The 21045-nt window shown below is 47.4% G+C and overlaps 2 protein-coding genes and 1 pseudogene across 2 annotated transcripts; all 3 read right to left on the bottom strand.

Annotated features, from left to right (window-relative positions):
* Positions 1-11034: 11034 nt before the first annotated feature.
* LOC147978608 (uncharacterized) lies at positions 11035-15677 on the bottom strand. The gene is made up of 2 exons (XM_087514818.1): positions 14501-15677; positions 11035-13154 (listed from the first exon to the last, which is right to left on the bottom strand). Exons 1-2 carry the CDS (start codon positions 15675-15677, stop codon positions 11035-11037), a joined length of 3297 nt encoding a protein of 1098 aa, XP_087370944.1.
* LOC125549701 (small nucleolar RNA Z247) lies at positions 14951-15089 on the bottom strand (annotated as a pseudogene).
* A 2559-nt stretch (positions 15678-18236) lies between the features above and the next one.
* On the bottom strand, positions 18237-20164 carry ACS7 (1-amino-cyclopropane-1-carboxylate synthase 7). Its single transcript, XM_048711707.2, has 3 exons — positions 19702-20164; positions 19439-19599; positions 18237-19354 (listed from the first exon to the last, which is right to left on the bottom strand). Exons 1-3 carry the CDS (start codon positions 20020-20022, stop codon positions 18469-18471), a joined length of 1368 nt encoding a protein of 455 aa, XP_048567664.2. The 5' UTR covers positions 20023-20164; the 3' UTR covers positions 18237-18468.
* Positions 20165-21045: the final 881 nt, after the last annotated feature.

The raw sequence follows: 21045 nt of genomic DNA, 5'->3' as shown, positions 1-21045 counted from the left end.
GCCGCCTCCCACCTCCTCTCCTCAAATTCTGCCGCTGGCCACCTCGTCCCTGCCACTTGGCGCGCTGCCAGTGGCCAGCCGCCGCTCCAGCAGCGCCCGCAGCCAACGGGAAGCTGCCACGTCGCCTCCCCGCGCCCCACATCGCCCCGCGCCGCCAGGCCCGCTCCAGGCCCGCCCGGGCCCCAATCTGGGCTCTGAGGCCCGCACCGCGCCGCTCCACCCGATCTGCATCGCCTTGCTGCTCCCGTGCCGGTCTCCAGCGACCTCGCCCAGCGCCGGTGACCGCCGCCCTCGTGCGCCTCCAGCTCCGCCGTCCGACGTCGCCTACTCGCCTCCGCCTCGAGTCTCTCTCCTCCATGCCGTATCCCGCCCCGCGCCGCCGCTGACATGGAGCTCTGATGAGCTTTCGTGGGACCCCTCGCCGTCGCCGGGAATGGAGCCCCGGTGAGCTCCTTGACCCAGATCCGGCCTCTTCGCGTCGTCCGCCGCCTTGTCTGCTTCCTCCTCGTCGGATCCGCCTCTGACCTTGTCGTCCCCGTCGCCCTCACCGGCGAGCGCCGCCGTGCGTCGTTCGGATCGGGAGGAGCCCCGATCCCGCTCCTCTGCGTCTGCGTCCAGGTGGGCTGCGACCCGCCCGAGGCCCAGCCTGCTCCTCCGCGGACCCAGCAACCACGTCCAGCGGGCCGGCCCAGCAACCGCAGCCAGCGCCAGGCCTCCTCTGCTTCCGACCGGGCCAGGCTCAATGTGAGCACCCCCTCTCCTGTAAACTCGGGCCAGCCAGATTCGGCCCAGGTCATGTTTTTTTTTCGTTCTATGTTTTGACCATTTATCCTAAGACTGTAGTTTTACAGAAAAGACCCTCATGTTCATGCATATAATAAGTCACAATTCGTGCATCGGTTTAAAATGATTTATATATGAAACTTGCTCAGAATTTTGTCTAGTTTAATAATATGTCATTTTCATCCATGTTTAAAATGTTTAAAATGTTGTTTGTGTAAATTTTCTCCTATGCCATGTTAAAATGCTTTAATTCATAACTAAATAATCGTAACTCCGAATTTAATAAACTTTATATGTAATTGGGGTGGAATTTTGCCTAGTTTAACATGATGGCATCATCTTGCATGTTTAACAACTCTAAAATAATGTTTAGGGCAGAACAGTACCGAACCTAATATATGCACATGAGGAGTTTCCGGAATTGTTGTTCGTTGTTTCCGGCCTCATTTAAACTTGACTAGATAGGTAGTTTTATTTGCTTCACCCTCTTGCCATGTTTATCAACATTTAATATTGTTGAGTACATAACCGGGAGAGAACTAAATAATTGATGTGGCGTTTCACCGATATGCAACGGAGTTGCATATTGACCTCCACTTAATTTGTAGGATTGTTTGTGCACTTTGCCATGTCATGCTTCATTAAACCGGACATGCATCATTCTTGTTTGCGCATCATGCCATGTCTATGTGGTGGTTGTTTACTATGTCGTTTGCTTCTTTTCGGTGTTGCTTCTTCGGGTTGGTTCCGATAACGTCGCGTTTGTGAGGACCCGTTCGTCTACGTCCGTTTATCTTCTTCATGGACTCGTTCTTCTTCCTTGCGGGATTTCAGGCAAGATGATCATACCCTCGAAATCACTACTATCTTTGCTTTGCTAGATGCTCGCTCTTTTGCTATGCCAATGCTACGATGCCTACCATTTGTTTTCAAGCCTCCCAAATTGTCATGTCAAACCTCTAACCCACCATGTCCTAGCAAACCGTTGATTGGCTATGTTACCGCTTTGCTCAGCCCCTCTTATAGCGTTGTTAGTTGCAGGTGAAGATTGAAGTTTGTTCCTTGTTGGAACATGGAGATGTCGTTCCTTGTTGGGACATATTTACTTGTTGGGATATCACTATATATCTTATTTAATTAATGCATCTATATACTTGGTAAAGGGTGGAAGGCTCGGCCTTATGCCTGGTGTTTTGTTCCACTCTTGCCGCCCTAGTTTCCGTCATATCGGTGTTATGTTCCCGGATTTTGCGTCCCTTACGCGGTTGGGCTATAATGGGAACCCCTTGACAGTTCGCCTTAAGTAAAGCTCTTCTAGCAACGCCCAACATTGGTTTTACCATTCGCCACCTAGCCTTTTCTTTCCCTTGGGTTCTGCAGACTCAAGGGTCATCTTTATATTAAACCCCCCCCCCCCCCGGGCCAGTGCTCCTTTGAGTGTTGGTCCGATCGAGTAGACTGCGGGGCCACCTCGGGGCAACTTGAGGGTTGGTTTTACTCGTAGGATGTCTCATCTGAGTGTGCCCTGAGAAAGAGATATGTGCAGCTCCTATCGGGATTTGTCGGCACATTCGGGCGGTGTTGCTGGTTTAGTTTTACCCTGTCGAAATGTCTTGTTGTACCGGGATACCGAGTCTGATCGGAACGTCTCGGGTGGAGGTCTATTCCTTCGTTGACCGTGAGAGCTTGTGATGGGCTAAGTTGGGACTCCCCTGCAGGGATTTGAACTTTCGAAAGCCATGCCCGCGGTTATGGGCAGATGGGAATTTGTTAAGGTCCGGTTGTAGAAAACCTAAATTCGAACCTAATTAAAATGAATCAACCGCGTGTGTAACCGTGATGGTCTCTTTCCGGCGGAGTCCGGGAAGTGAACACGGTTGTTGGAGTTATGCTTGGCGTAGGTTGCTATAGGATCACTTCTTGATCATACTTTTATCGACCATGCTTTGCCTTCTCTTCTCGCTCTCATTTGCGTATGTTAGCCACCATATATGCTAGTCGCTTGCTGCAGCTCCACCTTATACCTTTACCTTACCCATAAGCTTAAATAGTCTTGATCGCGAGGGTGCGAGATTGCCGAGTCCCCGTGGCTCACAGATACTTTCAAAACCAGCTTGCAGGTGCCGATGAGTCCGTGCAGATGACGCAACCAAGCTCAGGAGGAGCTTAATGAAGATCTTGTCCTTTGTGTTGTTCCGTTTCCAGTTGATCAGTAGTGGAGCCCAGTTGGGGTCGATCGGGGACCTTCGTCGCATTTGGGGTTCTTCTTTTATTTTGGTTCTGTAGTCGGACCTTGATTGTATTTGTATGATGTAATGCTTTATTCATGTATTTGCGTGAAGTGGCGATTGTAAGCCAACTATGTATCTCTTTCCCTTATGTGTTACATGGGTTGTGTGAAGATTACCTCACTTGCGACATATGCCTTCAATGCGATTATGTCTCTAAGTCGTGCCTCGACACGTGGGAGCTATAGTCGCATCGAGGGTGTTACACCAGGCCCACCTCTTTCCTAGGCGGCCTCAACCTGCCCTGTCGCTCCGCCACAAAGGTTCACTCAGAGGGCTGTCCGGACAAATGTCCTTTCGGACCCAATCCGTGAATCACTCACGGGTACTCTACGAGCCAACCCGACTTTAGTCATCACGGGTATCATATAATATGTATATAAGTGTACACCTGTGATTACCTCCCGAGTGATCACGACCCGATAGTATAGCATGGTAGACGGACAAGAATGCAGGGCCACTAATGATAAACTAGCATCCTATACTAAGCATTTAGGATTGCAGGCAAGGTATCAATAACTGTAGCAACAATGACAGGCTATGCATCAAGATAGGATTAACGGAAAGCAGTAACATGCTACACTACTCTAATGCAAGCAGTAGGGAGAAGAGTATGCTATATCTGGTGATCAGGGCGGGGGGGCTTGCCTAGTTGCTCTGGCAAGGAGGGGTCATCAACACCGTAGTCGATCGGGGGTACCGACAGCAGTCTCGGGGTCTACCGAAAAGAAGTAACAGAGGGGAAACACAATAAATAACAGAGCAAACAAAGCAACACAAAGCATAACATGACAATGCGCGGTGCTAGGGGTGACCTAACGCAGTATGAGGTGATACCGGTGAAGGGGGAAAACATCTGGAAAAATATCCCCGATGTTTCACGTTTTCGGATAGATGAAACAAAGGGGAAAAGTTGTGTGTTTGCTATGCTAGGGATGCGTGGTGGACGAACGGGTTACGTATCCGAATTCGTCTCGTCGTTCTGAGCAACTTTCATGTACAAAGTTTTTTCATCCGAGCTACGGTTTATTTTATATTAATTTTTAAAAGATTTAAATCATTTTTAAGATTTATTAAATTTTTTAAATCAACATTATCCAGAATAGTGATTGCTGACGTCATCATGACATCAGCATGATGTCAGCAATCAACAGAGGTGTTGACTGGGTCAAGCTGACGTGTGGGTCCCATCTGTCATTGACACATCGCCCTAACTAACAGATTAGTTAGTTTAATTAGATATTTAGGTTAATCAAGTTTAATTAGTTTAACTAAACATGATTAATTAATTTAATTAATTAGCTAATTAATTAATTTAATTATTATTATTACTTTTATCTTTTGAATTCTTTTTTTAAATACGTTCTGCGGGTGGGCCCCCTGTGTCATAGGCAGGGGCTTGCGGGCGAATGGGCGCGCGGGCGCGCGGGTGCACCGCCCGTTGAGACGGACCCGAGGCGACGGGACGGGCGCGTGTGTGCGCCCGAGCGCTGACACCGGGCGTGTGGTCGGCGGCGCGGCTTGCCGGCCGGCCGCGGCAGGTGGATGCGACGCAGGGGCGGCAGCGAGCGTGTGCTAGGGCGGCCGGACGAAGGCGAGGCGGGTGCGGGGAGTGGGGGGCGCGGCGGCCGCTCGGGGCGCAGAGGGAGCAGGGCGCCTTCGGAGCGGCGAAGCAGGGGAGCGCAGGGGGCTGCGCTGGCGAGCAGGGCTCACGGAGGCGAGGCGCGCGGCTGGGCGCGGCACGCGGCGAGAAAGGCAGCAGCGGGAAGCGTGGGCGCGGTGAGCTGCTGCGTGTGCGGATGGGCGATGACGAGTGGAGAGAGGGGGAGCAACGGCAGCGGGTGGCGCGGTCAGCGCGCGCCAAGGGCATAGTGGGGGGCGGAGACGAGAGCTGCGGCATTGCGCGAGGAGCGGCGCTGGCAGAGGTGCGGCCGCGGCGATGCGAGGGCGGCCACCGGAGGTGCGCTGCAGCAGCAGCGTAGCGCAAGGAGCAGCAGCTAAGTAGCGGCAGCAGGAGGAAGTAGCAGCAGCAGTAGCGTGCGCGGCTTGGGGCGAGCGGTGCAGTGAGCACGTGTGGGGCGCGGTGAGCACGGGGACAGAGAGGGGGAGGCGTGCTCACAGGGGACGGTCGGGGAGTGGCAGTGGGGCGCGGGGAGGAAGTCGGGGTCGACGACGATGATGGCAAAGACGGGAAGGCAGTTCGGCGGAGTGGATCTGGTGTCGAGCGGCGAGGCGGCGATCCAGTGACAGTGCTAGGTGGTGGGGCGTGGCGTCGAGCGTGAGATCGGGCCCCTCCCCGATCCAAATCCAGCAAGAGTGGGGAGGGAAACGAGAGAGAAAGAGTGGGGTGTGCGGAGGAGTGGGTTGACTCGGGGGTTAGGGTTTGGTCAGGGGAGGCCATATAGGGGACGAGGTGGGCTGGCCTGGTGGGCCGAGGCCGTTCGGCCAAGTTGGGCCACGGTCGGGGGGGGGGGGGGGGGGGAGGGGGTTGCCTGCTTTTTATTTTTGTTGTTTGGTTTTGTTTTCCTTTTTTGTTTTTTTAAAACCTTAATTGCTTTAGTTTAAATAAAACACAATAAGAGTCTCTAAATTAGTGTTACTAAATATTCCACTACCACAACTTGGCACATTAATTAAAGTAGTTTGTATTTTCTTATTAATTTAAGAGCATTTAAATAATAGTTTTACCACTGTTTTATTTATTTTAGTGCATTTAACTACTTTATAAAAGTGTGAATTCTTCACCATAATTATCTATGCATTATTTGGCTTCACCCAAACATTTAGTTTTAATATTTGAAAAATTTTATTTGTTTGCCTATATTTAAAATTTAAAATTTGAAGTGGGTTTCGAACTGACGCGAGTTTATCAACAGTAATCGAGGTGACGTGGCATCATTAGCGACGGTTCACTGTAGCTTAATTATTCGGGCGTCACACCCATGTTGCGGATTGTTGTCTTGTCACTTTTTTTCTTGTTTTTTCATTTCTCCCATTGGTCCGCTTTCATTTTCTTTGGTCATCTTTTATATTCTTCCTAGTTTTTATTTTCTCCGCCTTCTTATTTCTTTCTTCAGTTCCTTTTTATGTTCTTTTTCCATTCCTCCTGGCTTCTCTGTTTAAATGAAAATATACTTCATTAATAAATTTCTAAATATTTTTACAATATTCAAGAGTTTTAAAATTATATGAAAAAAATAATAGTTGATTTTTTATACCGTACAAACATTTTTCAAAATACATGAACTATTTGTATGATTACACTAACATCTTTTGTAAATTACCTGAACAATTCTTCAAATATTTTAAAAATAAATGTACACTTTTTACTTATATGAACTTTTGTAATGTCTGAATGGCTTTTAAAATTGCAGAAATATTAATAAAATTTAAGTGAACTAAAAAAGTGTGTACATTTCAAAAAAAAATTGTAGGCCTGTTCAAAAAAAAAATATATATATATATATATAATTATTTTAAAATATAAAAATGGAAGAAACAACAAAAATCGAATGCTGAAGGAGGAAGTACTGGGCATCCACGTAGTGACCTAGCGCTGGAAACGCAAAAGTGGCCTGAGCCGTGTACGTGCAGGCCTGTTCACTTGCTCGGTACATCTTCGTTGCGCATAGCGGCGAATAGCTCACTCCCTTTTTTTTTTGCGGGTGTACTCCCTATTTTAGGCTGCTCCGGCTAATTACCGTCGAAACGCATAGACCCAGCAAGACGAGCGACAGAGTAGCCAACCCATTTAGCTTACGCCATGTGCGCGCTCATAACCCCGTTTTTTTTTCTGGTTTAAGAACTTACTACTTCCTCTGTTCACTTTTATAAGACCTTGAAGACATTTCAGACAATGTATAAAACAACCCATTTTAAGTTGTCTGAAATGACTTACAAAAGTGAACGGAGGGAGTAAAATATTTCAGTCTAATTTTTCGTTTTTCTTTTTTGCTGTTTTTTCTGTTGTTTTCCTGTTTTGCCGTTTAAAAGTTTCCGGTCTTCTCTGGTTTTTTCTTTTTCTTTTCCTTTTTTTAAGTTTATTTTTTTTCAAAAAATGTTCATAATTGCAAAAAAAATCCTCATTTTCCAATTTTGTTCACAAATAAAAAATTAATGGGACATTTCAGTCTTCGTTCGTGCTTTTCAAAATATGCTCTCGTTTTTTAAAAACCACAAAAAAATTCATGTTTTTGTAAAATGTTTAGGATTTTCAAAAATTGTTCTTGTTTTAGTAAATTGTGTGGAATTTCAAAAACTTCCTGTTTTTTGAAGTTGTTCACAAATTCAATTTTTTGGGAGAATTCAAAAAAAATTGTGTTTAAAAAAATATCAACAAGTAAAAACTGTTTTCCATTTTCAAAATCGGTCATGAATTAGAAAAATGTTTGGGATTTTAAAAAAAAATCACTACAGGAAAAAACAGGATCACTGCAGAGGAAACTGTGTTGCTGCAGTCAAAACCAAGGCGCTATAGGCGAGCGCTCTATGTGATGAGTGGGTTGGCCCAGGCAAGCACCCTTTGTTGTGCGTTTGCTCAGCACTTAGGACTATATATACTACTCGCTCCTATCTAAAATAAGTGTTGCAACTTTCAACTAAGGTTAGTTCAACCTTAGTTCAATATTGCGACACTTATTATGAATCGAAGGGTACTGACTAATAAACTGGTGAGTTTGTTTTGAGAATTAAATGGACTTGTGAGTGAGAGTGTTGGTCTCAAGGAGTTCATGTATTACCCGAAGGCCTGGAGCCCATTAGGACGTGTTTTGTTGGTCGCACAGAGCCCAACGATTATAGTACTCTCTTTTGGATGTGGTGGTAGGATGTCACCATAGTAGTGCTAGGTTGAACTTGCTATGTCCTATGATCATGCATGCTTACTATTGCTCTTCTGCTCCTTTGCTTGTTGCTTATATATGTGCTCCATTGCTTGCTGTTTGTGTTTGCTCCATTGCTTGCTGCTTGAACTGTTGCTCTGCAGCAATGCTAGGACAAGTGGTATGTGGTGTTTCACAGGAGGGTTCCAGGGGTTTACTGTTCCTGGGAAACATGCAATGAACAAGTGTCGGGTTTCAAGAAAGTTTAAGACTAGGCAGGCATTAGAGGATGCTTACTCTAAGGCCATGCTCAAGCAGGCATGCAACAATGTTGAAGTTGGCAAGGTGGATCGTTGGTTTGGGATGAAGAACTTCACCATCATCGTCCAGTTCATCGCGGACGTTGGTGTGCTCGGTGTGATCATTGTAGGTGTAGCGGGTAAGCTCATCATATAGGGTATAAGGTTATCACACCTTGCAGCATGTGCGCAACCAAACACTGTTTAATTGCATGAGCTGAGACAATGCAGGACACCAAACACCATGTCAAAAACAATCCCCTAATATAGGCAGCCTCCATGCGGGTAACTAAACGAGGTGCAAATGTTGTTGTTTTTTCCTGTTTTTCCTTAACCAGGCCAACTCAGCAACACATGCAATATAGGCAAAATCTATGCGACCAACCAAACACACGCTTAAATTAATGTATGACTGTATGATCAAATCCCCCCCCCCCCCCCCCCCTTGGTTTCCTCACAAAAAATCCCCTTTTTGTTGGGTGACTTTCAGAAATATTGCCCTTTTTCATTTCAAATTTCATCTTAGTATTCGTAATGCCCCGCACAAAAGTATTTCATCGCAATCACATGCTAGCTTGCAACAGGTATAATAGTCAGCTCAATGAAAGTACGTTCAGAAGTCTAGTTAGCGGCCACATGCATACATATTTTAGAGAATGGTAGCATGACGCAACCCTTGACACAAACAATATGAACTCCGGTGCATAAATATTTTGTGTGTGTGTTAGGCACACAAGAATGTCATCATCTCAGACAGCCCCATGCCGACGAAATACCAAAACCAAAACTGGAGGGCGAAAGAGCCCACGGGAATGAATGATATCGTCACCAAAAGCAGGTTTCTGCTAGCTAGCTGGACTATATCGATCATCCGACCCATAGCTAGCTTATAATAATAATAAGGGACAACTCCGGGATTAGTACTAATTTTACTTGTGGATTGAGCGACCGAGGCGACATATATCTGCAAGTCAAAGCCTTGAATTCCATTCGCCCGGAGGAGTATACTGCACACAGCTGCAGTGTGAGATATTGACAGTTTGGTTTATCTGATGGTTGACTTGCAGAGATGGTAAGCTGTTTCAACCCTAATTAAGTAACTTGGGCTCGGCTGAATCCTTTGCCCGTGTCAATGCATCTCTCGCCGAAAATCTGCCCACACGATCTTTCTCTGGAGTGAGAGTGACACCATGCATGTTTATCTACCATTCTTAAGTCCTAAACATAGGCAGTGTATTTTTAATTTCATATGCACATACTTGCTTGCATGGTAATTCAGAGATCCATCTGGAAGATACCCGGCACATATTTATTTTCTAATCATTTTTTTGACTGCTTCCAAGGTAGTACAATGGATCATCCCAGTGGCGCCGTTACGAGATGGATGGAATTAACTAATGGACGAGGAATAGTTAAGTTGAGTTTAATTACAAAAGTAGCATACGCGTCGCCATCTCTAACAAGTCAACAACCGGTAATAGAGGTAGCTTGCACAGCATGCCAACGTCGACCATTTGACAAAGTGTGTCAAGATGACAAGATGTACGTACGTTACGTACGTAAACGTACGCGTAAACAGTGCTAGTTACTGTCGCCGATCCATATGGATCGATCACACGCTCCACGGCAGAGGTTGTCATCATCAACCAGCTGCGAACTAGCAGTATGCATGAGGATATGCCGATGACAAATTAACTAGTCACTAGTCAGCGCTAGTTAGCTGCATGCCATGAACTCTCGTCTGGTGACATAAAAATACACTTGAATGAATCATTCTCGTAAGCCAGTTTTGTAGCGGCAAGTTGCACACATGAATCATTCTAGCAAGCCAGTTTTCTACTGGCAAGTTGCTAACTTGAATCATTCTAGTGAGGCATGCATTTTTCTAGCGACAACTTGGCTTCAGATGTGTCGTCTGTTGTTTGCCCACGTACGTACGTACGTAGCTCCTACATAGGACGACGTACCACGGGTCCTCGCTAGCCCCTCATCGAAGTCCTTCCGACCCCAAGCAGAACGATAATACTAAGCAATAATGCGTTGATTCGATTAGTTTAACTGTCGGCAACCTCTAGCACTTGCACGGAAATCCGAGAAGATCGGGCAACATGCATGCCTTCCCCCTCCATAAAATACGCGCAACTTGGTGATGCAGATGACCGATCTCCACCTGTAAAATACATCACCAACTTGACGCAGATCAACTAAAAAGCTCATCGGTTAGGCACGGCGCGCTTGAAGCCAAGAATCACGCATGCACTCTCGGCGCCGCAAATTAGTATAATGATTAAGAAGAAGTCGAGGCCGGATTCTTCTTCACTCGCCGTCGGTCACGGTCTCGATCGATGAGTGGAATCACAGCTGACGGACGACGGGCGGCACAGGAGGAAAACTAAGCTTGGTTTCTTGCGAGACAAGAACATATTCCGAAAGCGTTACTGCTGCTGTCCCACACGACATTGGCATGGCTTAACGTGCTGAACCCTGGACGGACATATTCCTTGGCGCGACAGTACAGCCTGCCGCTCCAGGGACGGCCAAGTGTGCGCTCGTCGTCTCCACGCACGCAGCTAGCTAGCGGAACAGCCAACAGGCTGGCGTGCTCCGTGAACTTGTTCATGTAAAATTTGATAGGAAACGTTAAACCCTTTGCTCGGGCTGCATGTATATTTATAGAAGAGTTGCCGTGGCTTACAATGCTTGGAATATCGCTAGGACTTCCAGATTACAACGAGAGACAGACTTGGAGAAGAAGAACAGAAGAAGAGATAGAACCAGAACAAGTTTAAAACATATCTGACTACCTCTACGTATCCTATTCTAACATCCTCCCTCAATCCAAACCTATGAAAATTTCTCTAGGCTTAGATTGTATTTGAACTCGTTCAATCTCCTTGTAGTAAGTGGTTTAGTGAAGCCATCGGCGAGTTGATCTCCTGTAGGAATAAACTTGATGTCAAGTAGCTTTTGTGCTACTCTTTCTCTCACGAAGTGGAAATCAACCTCTATGTGTTTTGTACGTGCATGGAACACAGGATTTGCAGAAAGATAGGTAGCCTCAATGTTGTCACACCATAACCTTGCAGCTTGTGGAATTTTGATCCCTAATTCATATAGAAGGGTCTGAATCCACATGACCTCAGTTGTTGCATTTGCAAGAGCCTTGTATTCTGCTTCAGTGCTTGATCTTGATACAGTAGCCTGTTTCCTTGCACTCCATGACACAAGGTTTGATCCCAGAAACACAGCAAATCCACCAGTAGACCTTCTATCATCAGGGCATCCTGCCCAGTCAGCATCTGAATATGCACTAACTAGCAAAGATGATGACTTAACAATCTTTATTCCAAGTCCCACTGTGAACTTTAGATACCTCAAAATTCTTTTTACTGCAGTCCAATGAACTGTACTAGGTGCATGCAAGAACTGACATACTTTGTTGACAGAATATGAAATATCAGGTCTAGTCAACGTTAAGTATTGTAGAGCACCAACAACACTCCTATAGTTTGTTGCATCATTCGGTCCAAGTAACTCACCTCCTTCAATTGTAAGTTTCTCAGAAGTGGAGAGTGGTGTACTAACCGGTTTGCAATGTTCCAGTCCTACCCTTCTTAAAATATCTGTGGTGTATTTCTCTTGTGTAAGAAGTATTCCATCCTTGATCTGTTTTACCTCTATACCAAGAAAATAGTGAAGATCACCCAAATCCTTAAGTGCAAACTCCACATTAAGATCACGAAGCAGGCGGGTAGTGGCTTCTGAGCTGGAACTAGCAACAATTATATCATCAACATAGGCAAGAACAAACATAGAGATGTTGCCTTTGTGATAAAAGAATAGTGAGGTATCTGCCTTGCTTGGAACAAAACCAAGTTGTTGTAACTGAGTACTTAACCTGGAGTACCAGGCTCTTGGAGCTTGTTTTAAGCCATACAAAGCTTTGTCCAATTTACAAACAAAATGAGGTGTGCTCTTGTTTTCATACCCTGGTGGTTGCCGCATGAACACTTCTTCCTCAAGAACACCATGAAGAAACGCGTTCTGGACGTCTAGTTGGCGTAAACTCCATCCTCTGGAAATAGCAATAGACAATACAAGTCGAATAGTAGCTGCCTTAACAACAGGGCTAAAGGTATCCTCATAGTCAATTCCAAACCTTTGTTTAAACCCTTTTGCAACCAATCTAGCTTTGTATCTATCTATACTTCCATCAGACTTCCTTTTAATCTTATAGACCCATTTGCAGTCAATCAAATTCCTTCCCTTTTCTGGTGGTACAAGATGCCAAGTTTTATTTTTCATGAGCGCTTGATATTCATTGTCCATAGCCCCTTTCCATTCTTTGTGAGCAAGTGCTTCGGCTAAATGAGTAGGTTCACCCGAGTTTGTGAGAAAAGCATATTTGCGAGAGTCATACCTTACTGTACCATCCTTGTATTCCTTAGGCTTGAACACTCCAGATTTTGACCTGGTATGGCGCTGATGAATTTCAGGTGACCCACATGTAGCAGCTGTTGTAGTTTCAGGATTTCCAGAGTCGACCGCAGAAGATCCGGCCAAATCATCCTGGACTGCAGCGCCACAGGGCTCCAGATCCGAGGAGAGCGCGCGATCCGGGGAGATCTTCCTCGCACCAGGCGCCCCAGCAGGGGATCTCCGCATAGGGCTGTCGGCGGGTCCCGGTTCGGTCGGGCTGTCGGCCACACAGCGCGCCGGTTCCCGCGTGGCGCGTGCAGGTGGGCTGCACCCCGCACCATCTGGGTCCACGCCTATGTCTCGGTCGGCCACTGGCTCGGCTGGTGGGCTCGCCCTGCCACTTGGCGTCACAGGAGACGCGGAAGGCGTCGCTGCACGCCATGTACGGCGAACTGCAGGAATATCCACCTGGGATCGGGCGCCTTCCCTGGAGCTACAGTCCTGCGCCAAATCAGCCTCGGATCCAGCGCCGGTTTTGTCCTCTTCTGCACACATAAAATCATAGCCAGGTGCTGCTGCATTGTTTTCATTAGTATTCGAATTTTTTCTGGAATAGACACATGATCATGTTCTATTAATTCTCCCCCGTGATCAGGACATGTCAAAGGATCCGAGAGAAGAGAGATTTCTGCTCGAAGAAGAGCTCCCGCATTTGGGTGAAGTTTGGCAAAAGGAAAAATAGTTTCATCAAAAATGACATCCCTAGAGATGTAGATGCGTCCAGTTGAAACTTCTAGACACTTGTATCCCTTATGAAGATTGCTATAGCCAAGAAAGACGCATTGAGTAGAGCGAAACTCGAGTTTGTGGCGATTGTATGGACGAAGATTAGGATAACATGCACAACCAAAAACTTTGAGAGAATTATAATCTGGCTTTTGATGAAACAATCGTTCTAAAGGAGTTATGTTCCCAATAACTTTAGTAGGCAAACGATTAATGAGATAGGTGGCAGCAATGAATGCTTCATCCCAATATTTTAGAGGCATAGATGCATGAGCAAGAAGAGAAAGCCCTACTTCAACGATATGACGGTGTTTGCGTTCAGCAGAACCGTTCTATTGGTGTGCATGTGGACACGAAACATGATGCTCAATGCCTATGCTTCTGAAGAAAGAGTTGAGCTTCTCATACTCTCCTCCCCAGTCACTCTGGACTGTAATGATTTTCTTGTTAAATTGACGTTCAACAAGTTTTTGGAATTCTTGGAAGACAGAGAAGACTTCGGATTTGAACTTAAGCAAGTATATCCATGTAAACTTACTATAATCATCAATGAAGCTAACATAATATTTCTTTCTTCCAAAAGAATCTCTGGCATGACCCCATACATCACTGAATATCAGTTCCAACGGAGCATGAGACATACTATTTGATCTAGGATAGGGGAGTTGGTGACTCTTGGCACATTGGCAAGCATCACAAACAGACTCTTTATTCTCACGACTAGACAATTTAAGATTGCCTTTATTCACTACTTGATCAACTATTTTAAATGAAGGATGACCTAATCTTTGATGCCACCTCTCTAAAGATGGCTTGACGATGGAGTAGACTTGGCGAGGACGCTTGCGGCTAAAAGCTCTTGATGTGATAGGGTATAGACCACCGATGCATCTACCATGATGGAGGAGCTCCCTCGTTGCCCGATCCTTAATGAAAAAATACTTGGGATGAGTTTCAAAAAAGATATTATTATCAGCGGACAAACGGGACATGGAAACAAGATTTTTGTTGGCTTGAGGGACATGAAGAACATCTTTTACAAGAAGATCACGTTTAATATTAGGGAAATTAATAGAAGATTGACCAATGTGACATATGTCCATACCTCCTCCACTTGCGGCGGTATTTATCTGATCATTGCCATAATATCTCTCTCGGTTTGCAAGCTTCTCCAATTCGCTAGTGACATGATCTGTAGCTCCAGAATCAGCATAACAGACGGTTTCGCCAGCTTCTTCTTGCTCCCTGATGGCTGCAGCTACATGGCGCTCTTCAGGCACATAATCTTCGTCGTAGCGGTGCCAGCAATCTTTCACCTCATGCCCTGGTTTCTTGCAAAGCCGGCAGCGCGGCCTGGTGTTGGAGTAGGAGGCGCCGGAGCAGCGTGGGCCAGAGTTGTTGGCGCGCCCATGCCCGCTGTTGTTGCTGTTGCCGCGTCCGCGCCCCTGTTGGTGACCGCGGTGACCACGGCCTCGACTTCCAGTGCCGCGTCCACGTGAGATAGAATTAACCGAAGACTGGCGGATGTTGTTACCTTGTAGCAGATTCATACGGGCTTCAAAACTTAGCAACTGATTGTAGAGCTCTTGGACGGTCACCGGCTCAATGCGTGCAGCCAGGGCTGAGATCATCGGGTTATACTCGATGTCCAGCCCTTTGAGCACATAGGAGGTTAGCTCTCCTTCAGAGAGGGGATCGCCGGTGTAGGTAATCTCATCGGCGAAGGCCTTGATCTTCGCCAGATACTCAGGCATGCCCATGCTCCCTTTGTGCAGATTGGCAAGGGCGATGCGGGTGTTGACGATCTGTGCTTGCGTCTGGGCAGCAAAGGAGGCGTGGATGGCACTCCACACCTCGGCCGGCGTCTGAAGAGTAGCGACCTGCGCAAGAATCTCACGTGACAGAGACCCCATAAGGTATCCTTGTACCTGTTGCTGCTGGGCGTACCAGATCGACCGGGCGTAGTTGAAGACTTGCTCCTCTTTCCCATCTTTGGTGACGGTGATGGTAGGAGGGGGCGCCAGGCTTGCGGCGTCGAGGAAGTGTTCCATCTGTGCTCCCTTTATTTGGGGTAGCACGATGGCCTTCCAGAGGAGGAAGTTCGTCCTCGTGAGCTTCTCAGATGGAGGAGACCCGAGAGAGGAGACGCTGCTGAAGGTGGAAGAAGGTGCATAGGTGGATGGTGCAGATTGGGTGGACAAGGCGCTCGTGGTGGATTCAATCAGGACGGTATTGGTGGCGGCGATGGTGGAGGCAGCGGTGCTGGCATTGGTGCCTGACATGTTTTCTCTCGATGTCTCTCGCTGGATAGGTTTCAGATTTCTCTCTCGATCAATTAGATCGATCTCTCAGGGAAAACTAGACGTACGAGAGGAAGGGCTCTGATACCATGTAAAATTTGATAGGAAGCGTTAAACCCTTTGCTCGGACCGCATGTATATTTATAGAAGAGTTGCCGTGGCTTACAATGCTTGGAATATCGCTAGGACTTCCAGATTACAACGAGAGACAGACTTGGAGAAGAAGAACAGAAGAAGAGATAGAACCAGAACAAGTTTAAAACATATCTGACTACCTCTACGTATCCTATTCTAACAGTTCACACGTATGCAGATCGATCATGCCGGTGGCGACGCTTTTAGCCAACGGTGCATATGCCATGCCCGGCATGAACGCACCTAACCTCGGCGCCTAGCTAACTAAGCACCGCGATGGGTTTGTTCATACTCTGCTAGCACGATCGCCAGCAGTATCCGTTAATGTAACCGTGGTGCTTGGCCGGATCGATCACGCCATTAGCGCTCCACAGACAAGCCCGGGATCCCCAGAGCCTCCTGTCCCATAATGAGCTGTTATGTAATGGTGTTAAGGAGAAGTGTCGTATACTGGCGAGTGCGAGTGATGAGGTGTGTGATCCGCGGCCAAGCTGGCGCGCAGATGCTGGGGACACAGGAAGATCGCTGCTGCCTTTCCGACGTGTTGTGTGCCTTGGGCGAGGGGATCTCTCCCTTCTATCTTGTTCCCGTGCCCTTCTTGTCTTGCCATTGTCGAGCACCGGTCCAGCCTGGCCTGTCCCCGTGCCAATCATCGAAAGTGTACGTTACGTACGTACGTCTCTCTGCTCATCAGACCGTTTTTGTTTCCTGGTCTCATATAGGTGGTGTGCTACCAATTTTATCTCACCTACCTATGCTGTAGTACGCCACAGTCCACACAGCTAGCTAGTTCACTGGGAACTCTAGAAAGACTTGGAACAAGCTAGCTTTAGCAGCGTAGGCCGAGAGTGGATGGCGCGTTACGTGCGTGGAACACCTGCCGTGTGCACCCGAGGACAAACTGAACTGAAGAGAACACTCCACACGCTCCCGCGTCCCGCGCGCGCGCCGACCTAACGACGCGATGCTACAGTGTTCGGGAGATGGCTGGTGCCTTGACGACCACCCTACGGTGGTGGTTTGTTGAGAGGGCCGCCGTCGTGACCATGACAATGGGGATTTGGCTAGGGATGTGCCAGTCGGTGGCACTGATGTAGATGGCGAACGCTGAATTTTTTGAGTTCAAAATCCATGTTTTGTCCTTGCTTAGATGGATCCGTTTTTTTTATTTTTGCTAGTAACTTAGATGGATCCGATAATAGCGCACAAAGTCGGCACTTAGACTTTGCCCTCTTTTTACGGGACCACACCAGACGGCCGGGAGTTCTCGCAATTGCATTAAGAAGAGAAGAGTTGATCCACTTAACGAGGGAAACCGGAGCAGAAAATCATATACATCTTTGTTAATTAAGGGAAACCAAGCAAAAAAAAAAAGAAACACAAAAGAAACAAAACTAGGGGTAGAGAAAAGGGTTTAGAGGATACAAAAGCCCACAAACTAATGTACATGTGCAAAACCACTAGACGCAGCATATGCCCAGCCACAGCGACCACCATACTCGATCGCAAGATATCTCAAACACTTTGAGCCTCTCGATTGCCTATGTATCCAACTTTATAACCCATTTTCCTAACAATCTTCGAACTCTATCTGGCTAGGGTGAAATCTCACAAACTTTCCTTTATTGGACATATGCAGTGATGGTGGTTTTCTTAATGAATGTTTTGGGGTAAATATGCTCTCAACGGAAAAACATTGAGGTTGGAGGAAATCTGCCGGTAAGTTGGATTCCGTATGCGTAGCATTTTTGTTTCATTTGCGATGCTAGTGTTAACATTGTTTTGATTTCTACATCGGTGCCACGACTGAGATCCCCCATTTTGATAGGGAGCAACTATAGCCGAGTCAACTTAGAAATAGTTTTCTCTATCCACAATCCACATCGATTGCCGTTTGATAAAACATTTGTCGTGATTTTATATTTGCGTGGATCTAGATGCTTGGATCCAATGGTTTGTTACCATTGATTTAAAATTAGTTATTTTCCAGGTTTCTTCATAAATAGCGAAAACCTATTTTGGTGAGATCAAAAGATGAATATCTAACTATCTTAAAAGATATTATTGCGACAACATTGGGGTGCATTATTGTAATTTTGTCATATGTGTGATATTTTTTCATATTTTTTTTTGCAACTACTCCACATATGATATTTTATCCTACGATCTCTATACGACAGACAATCAAATGGTTGGGATTGCACTTTGCCTATTCATGGACGGTGTGATCGGTAGGTTTGTACCAAAATCGGACAAAGGATGTTGTATGTATGGCATACTCGTATCTATTTTTAATAAGAAATGAAGAGATTTGCTGATTTTTGAAACAAATCAGAGTGGATAGAAAAAGATTAGGAGGTTGAGTGAGGACAAATTATTTTTCAAGGGTTAAGTGAACCAAGCTAATAGTTTAAGATTGCAAAGAAGACTTATTCCAAGAATGAACCACTCTTACATATAATAGTATGGGATACCATCTCTCTGTTCGAGAGAAAAAAAATCCCCATACAAAATTGATGTGTCACCAGGATCGGTTACGTACTTCCTCAATTGATTACAATGGCAATGGATTTGCCACAAAAATTTACTTTTACTTTGTCTAGTGTATGTATCTTTTTTGTTTGTTTGAAGATTTGGTCTAGTGCTGTTCCTGCAGCGTTGTCGCCTTGTTCCACCTGTCCATGAAGCGGCTCATCCTCGCCAGTGCAACGTCCAGCGTGTCCAGGCTCATGTTGGCGAAGCACACCCTGAACCACCCGGGCTCCGAGCAATGGCACGACGACCCCGGCGAGATGTTGAGCTTCACCTCGCGCAGCATCAGGTCCCACAGCCGCAGCTCGTCGGCGACCGTGGCCTCGCCGCCGTCGCGGAGCAGCCGCCGCATGTCCATCCACACGAACAGCCCGGCATTGCTGGGCAGGCACGGCACGCCGGAGCGGGCCAGCCCGGCCACCATGTGGTCGTGCCGCACCCTGAGGCGCTCGCGGTTGGTGCGGATGTACTCCTGCGCGAACGCGGCGTCGGAGAGCATGGCGGCGAGCGTCTTCTGCGTCTGCGACGACACGAGCGTGAAGCTGGACATGCGCCGCGCGGCCGTGACCACCGCGTCGTTGTACGAGTACACCACGCCGACGCGGAACCCCGGGAGCCCCAGGTCCTTGGAGAGGCTGTACACGATGTGCACGCGCCCGGCGACGTCGTCGCCGCGCGACTCGACGAGCTCCGCCACGCTGACGAGGTCCGGCGCGGCGAACACGGAGCCGGAGTATATCTCGTCGGAGATGAGGTGGATGTTCTTGCGCACGACGAAGTCGAGGACGTCCTCCAGCGCCGACCGCTCCACCGTCGTGCCGAGCGGGTTGGACGGGTTCGTGAGAAGGACGCCGCGGACGCTCACCCCCGCCGCCGCGGCCTCCTCGTACGCCGCCTCGAGCGCGGCGACCGTGACCTGGAAGCCGTTGGAGCTGTGGCAGTGCACGGGCACGATGTTCACCCCCGTCCTCCACCGCAAGTCCCGATCAAACCTGCAGGGCGCCATGCATGTCAGGACAAGAGCACGGGCAATGGAACAGTAGTGGCTTGCTCTGGTTGGTTGGCTTGTTGCTTACCCCGGGTAGTACGGCGTAGGGATGAGCAGCGCGTCTCCCGGGTTGGCGAGGATGAACGTGAGCAGCTCGTTGGCCGCCGTCGCGCCGGCGGTGAGCACGATGCGGTCAGGGTCAAACCTCACCTTTCCGCCCCTTATCTTCTCCATGAAACTCGCCATCGCCTGCAAGCAAAGGGCACCGGACCGCCACAAAGATCAGTCCACGCCGTCGGAGACAAGCAAGATAAAGCAGAGCACACATGCTCTTGTGCATCAACGACGTACCTTCCGGAAGGTTTTGAGGCCGTGGTAGTCCTGGAAGAGGGCGTTGTCCCGGAAGCTGGCGACGCCGGAGCCGGGGCGGGCGCCGCCCCACCCGGCCGCCTCCGGGTGCTCCCTGAGGAACCCCTCCAGGAGGTCGAAGGAGACCTGGTTCTCCGCGAGGCCCATCTGGATGACGCCGCCGGGGTTGGTGACGGCGTCGTAGGGGTCGTCGTCGTAGGCCCTCCACCCGGCGAAGTAGGGGGAGTCCTCGCCGTGGGCGCTGGAGGTCGCCACCCGCGACAGGGGAGGCGAGGAAGCAGCGGGCAACAGCATGCCGCCCATGGTCTTTGCGCCTTGGAGTGACAAGCAATGGAGCAGGACTCTTTCGAGGTTGAAAGCTCGCAACGCAATGCAATGGCAAGGAGCAAAGCTAGAACAGCTCAAGAATGTGAATGCGCTCGCAAGGTAGAGCTGGGTGTGGTGATCCTGGCTGGTCTTGGGGCTATATATAGGCAAAAATATGGCAGTATATATACTGGTGTGAAATCATTCGGTTGTCAAAGTTGCCCCCCGGGGGAGGACCCAGTTGTCACAAGAGCCCCAAAATTTTAAAATGGCTAATATTCATTTTTTTCTGACAATTAATGGCTAATGTTTATTTTTTGACAATTAACGGCTAATATTATTACGTTATATATATTTTCAATAATTAATGGCTAATATTCCTATTACCTGACATGATGTAAGATTTTACCAATGGTTAGAGCATGTACAACCATAGTTGCCTAATATGAGTCCTTATACGCCCATGGACACGTCCGGACAGCTCCGGACATATTAATTGACCTTGATTTAGCACAAAGTTAATAGAGAGTACCATTATAGAACACACAAGATAAGCAAGGAAAGATTTAACAATGATAGTTAATATTTCTCTGCCTTCAAATTCAGTCTTCTGTTATAAACTAGCAGCGTGCAGGTTTACCTTTTTCTCTTTTGTGCTTGAGGCGTACATGAGTGGTAGCTAGTACTCTTTATGTCCCGTAATATAAAAACATTTTTTGAACTATCTTATATTATGGGATGATGGAGTAGAAGACATGGAGATTGCACCATTTGTTAGACATACTAGTGTAAGTGTAACATAGTACGTTGGCAGCAAATCAGTTGATTATTATTTAATCGAGAAATTTAGAAAATATATATTGTGTCAAAAATGTAAGACATACTATACGCGATACGACCGCGCCGTCCATTTGTTTGTACCGCCACATGCTCATGCTCATGACGAGGTTGGAGCCGACATCGATTGATGGCGCAAAGTCGTTTAGCGTTAATATTTTACAAGTCGTTAGTACATATTTT

Source organism: Triticum urartu, chromosome 3A (genome assembly GCF_056163025.1).
Source record: "Triticum urartu cultivar PI428250 chromosome 3A, HENAU_Tu73, whole genome shotgun sequence".
Lineage (NCBI taxonomy): Eukaryota > Viridiplantae > Streptophyta > Magnoliopsida > Poales > Poaceae > Triticum > Triticum urartu.
Note: the sequence above shows the minus strand (reverse complement) of the source record. Positions and strands in the feature narration are given on the sequence as shown.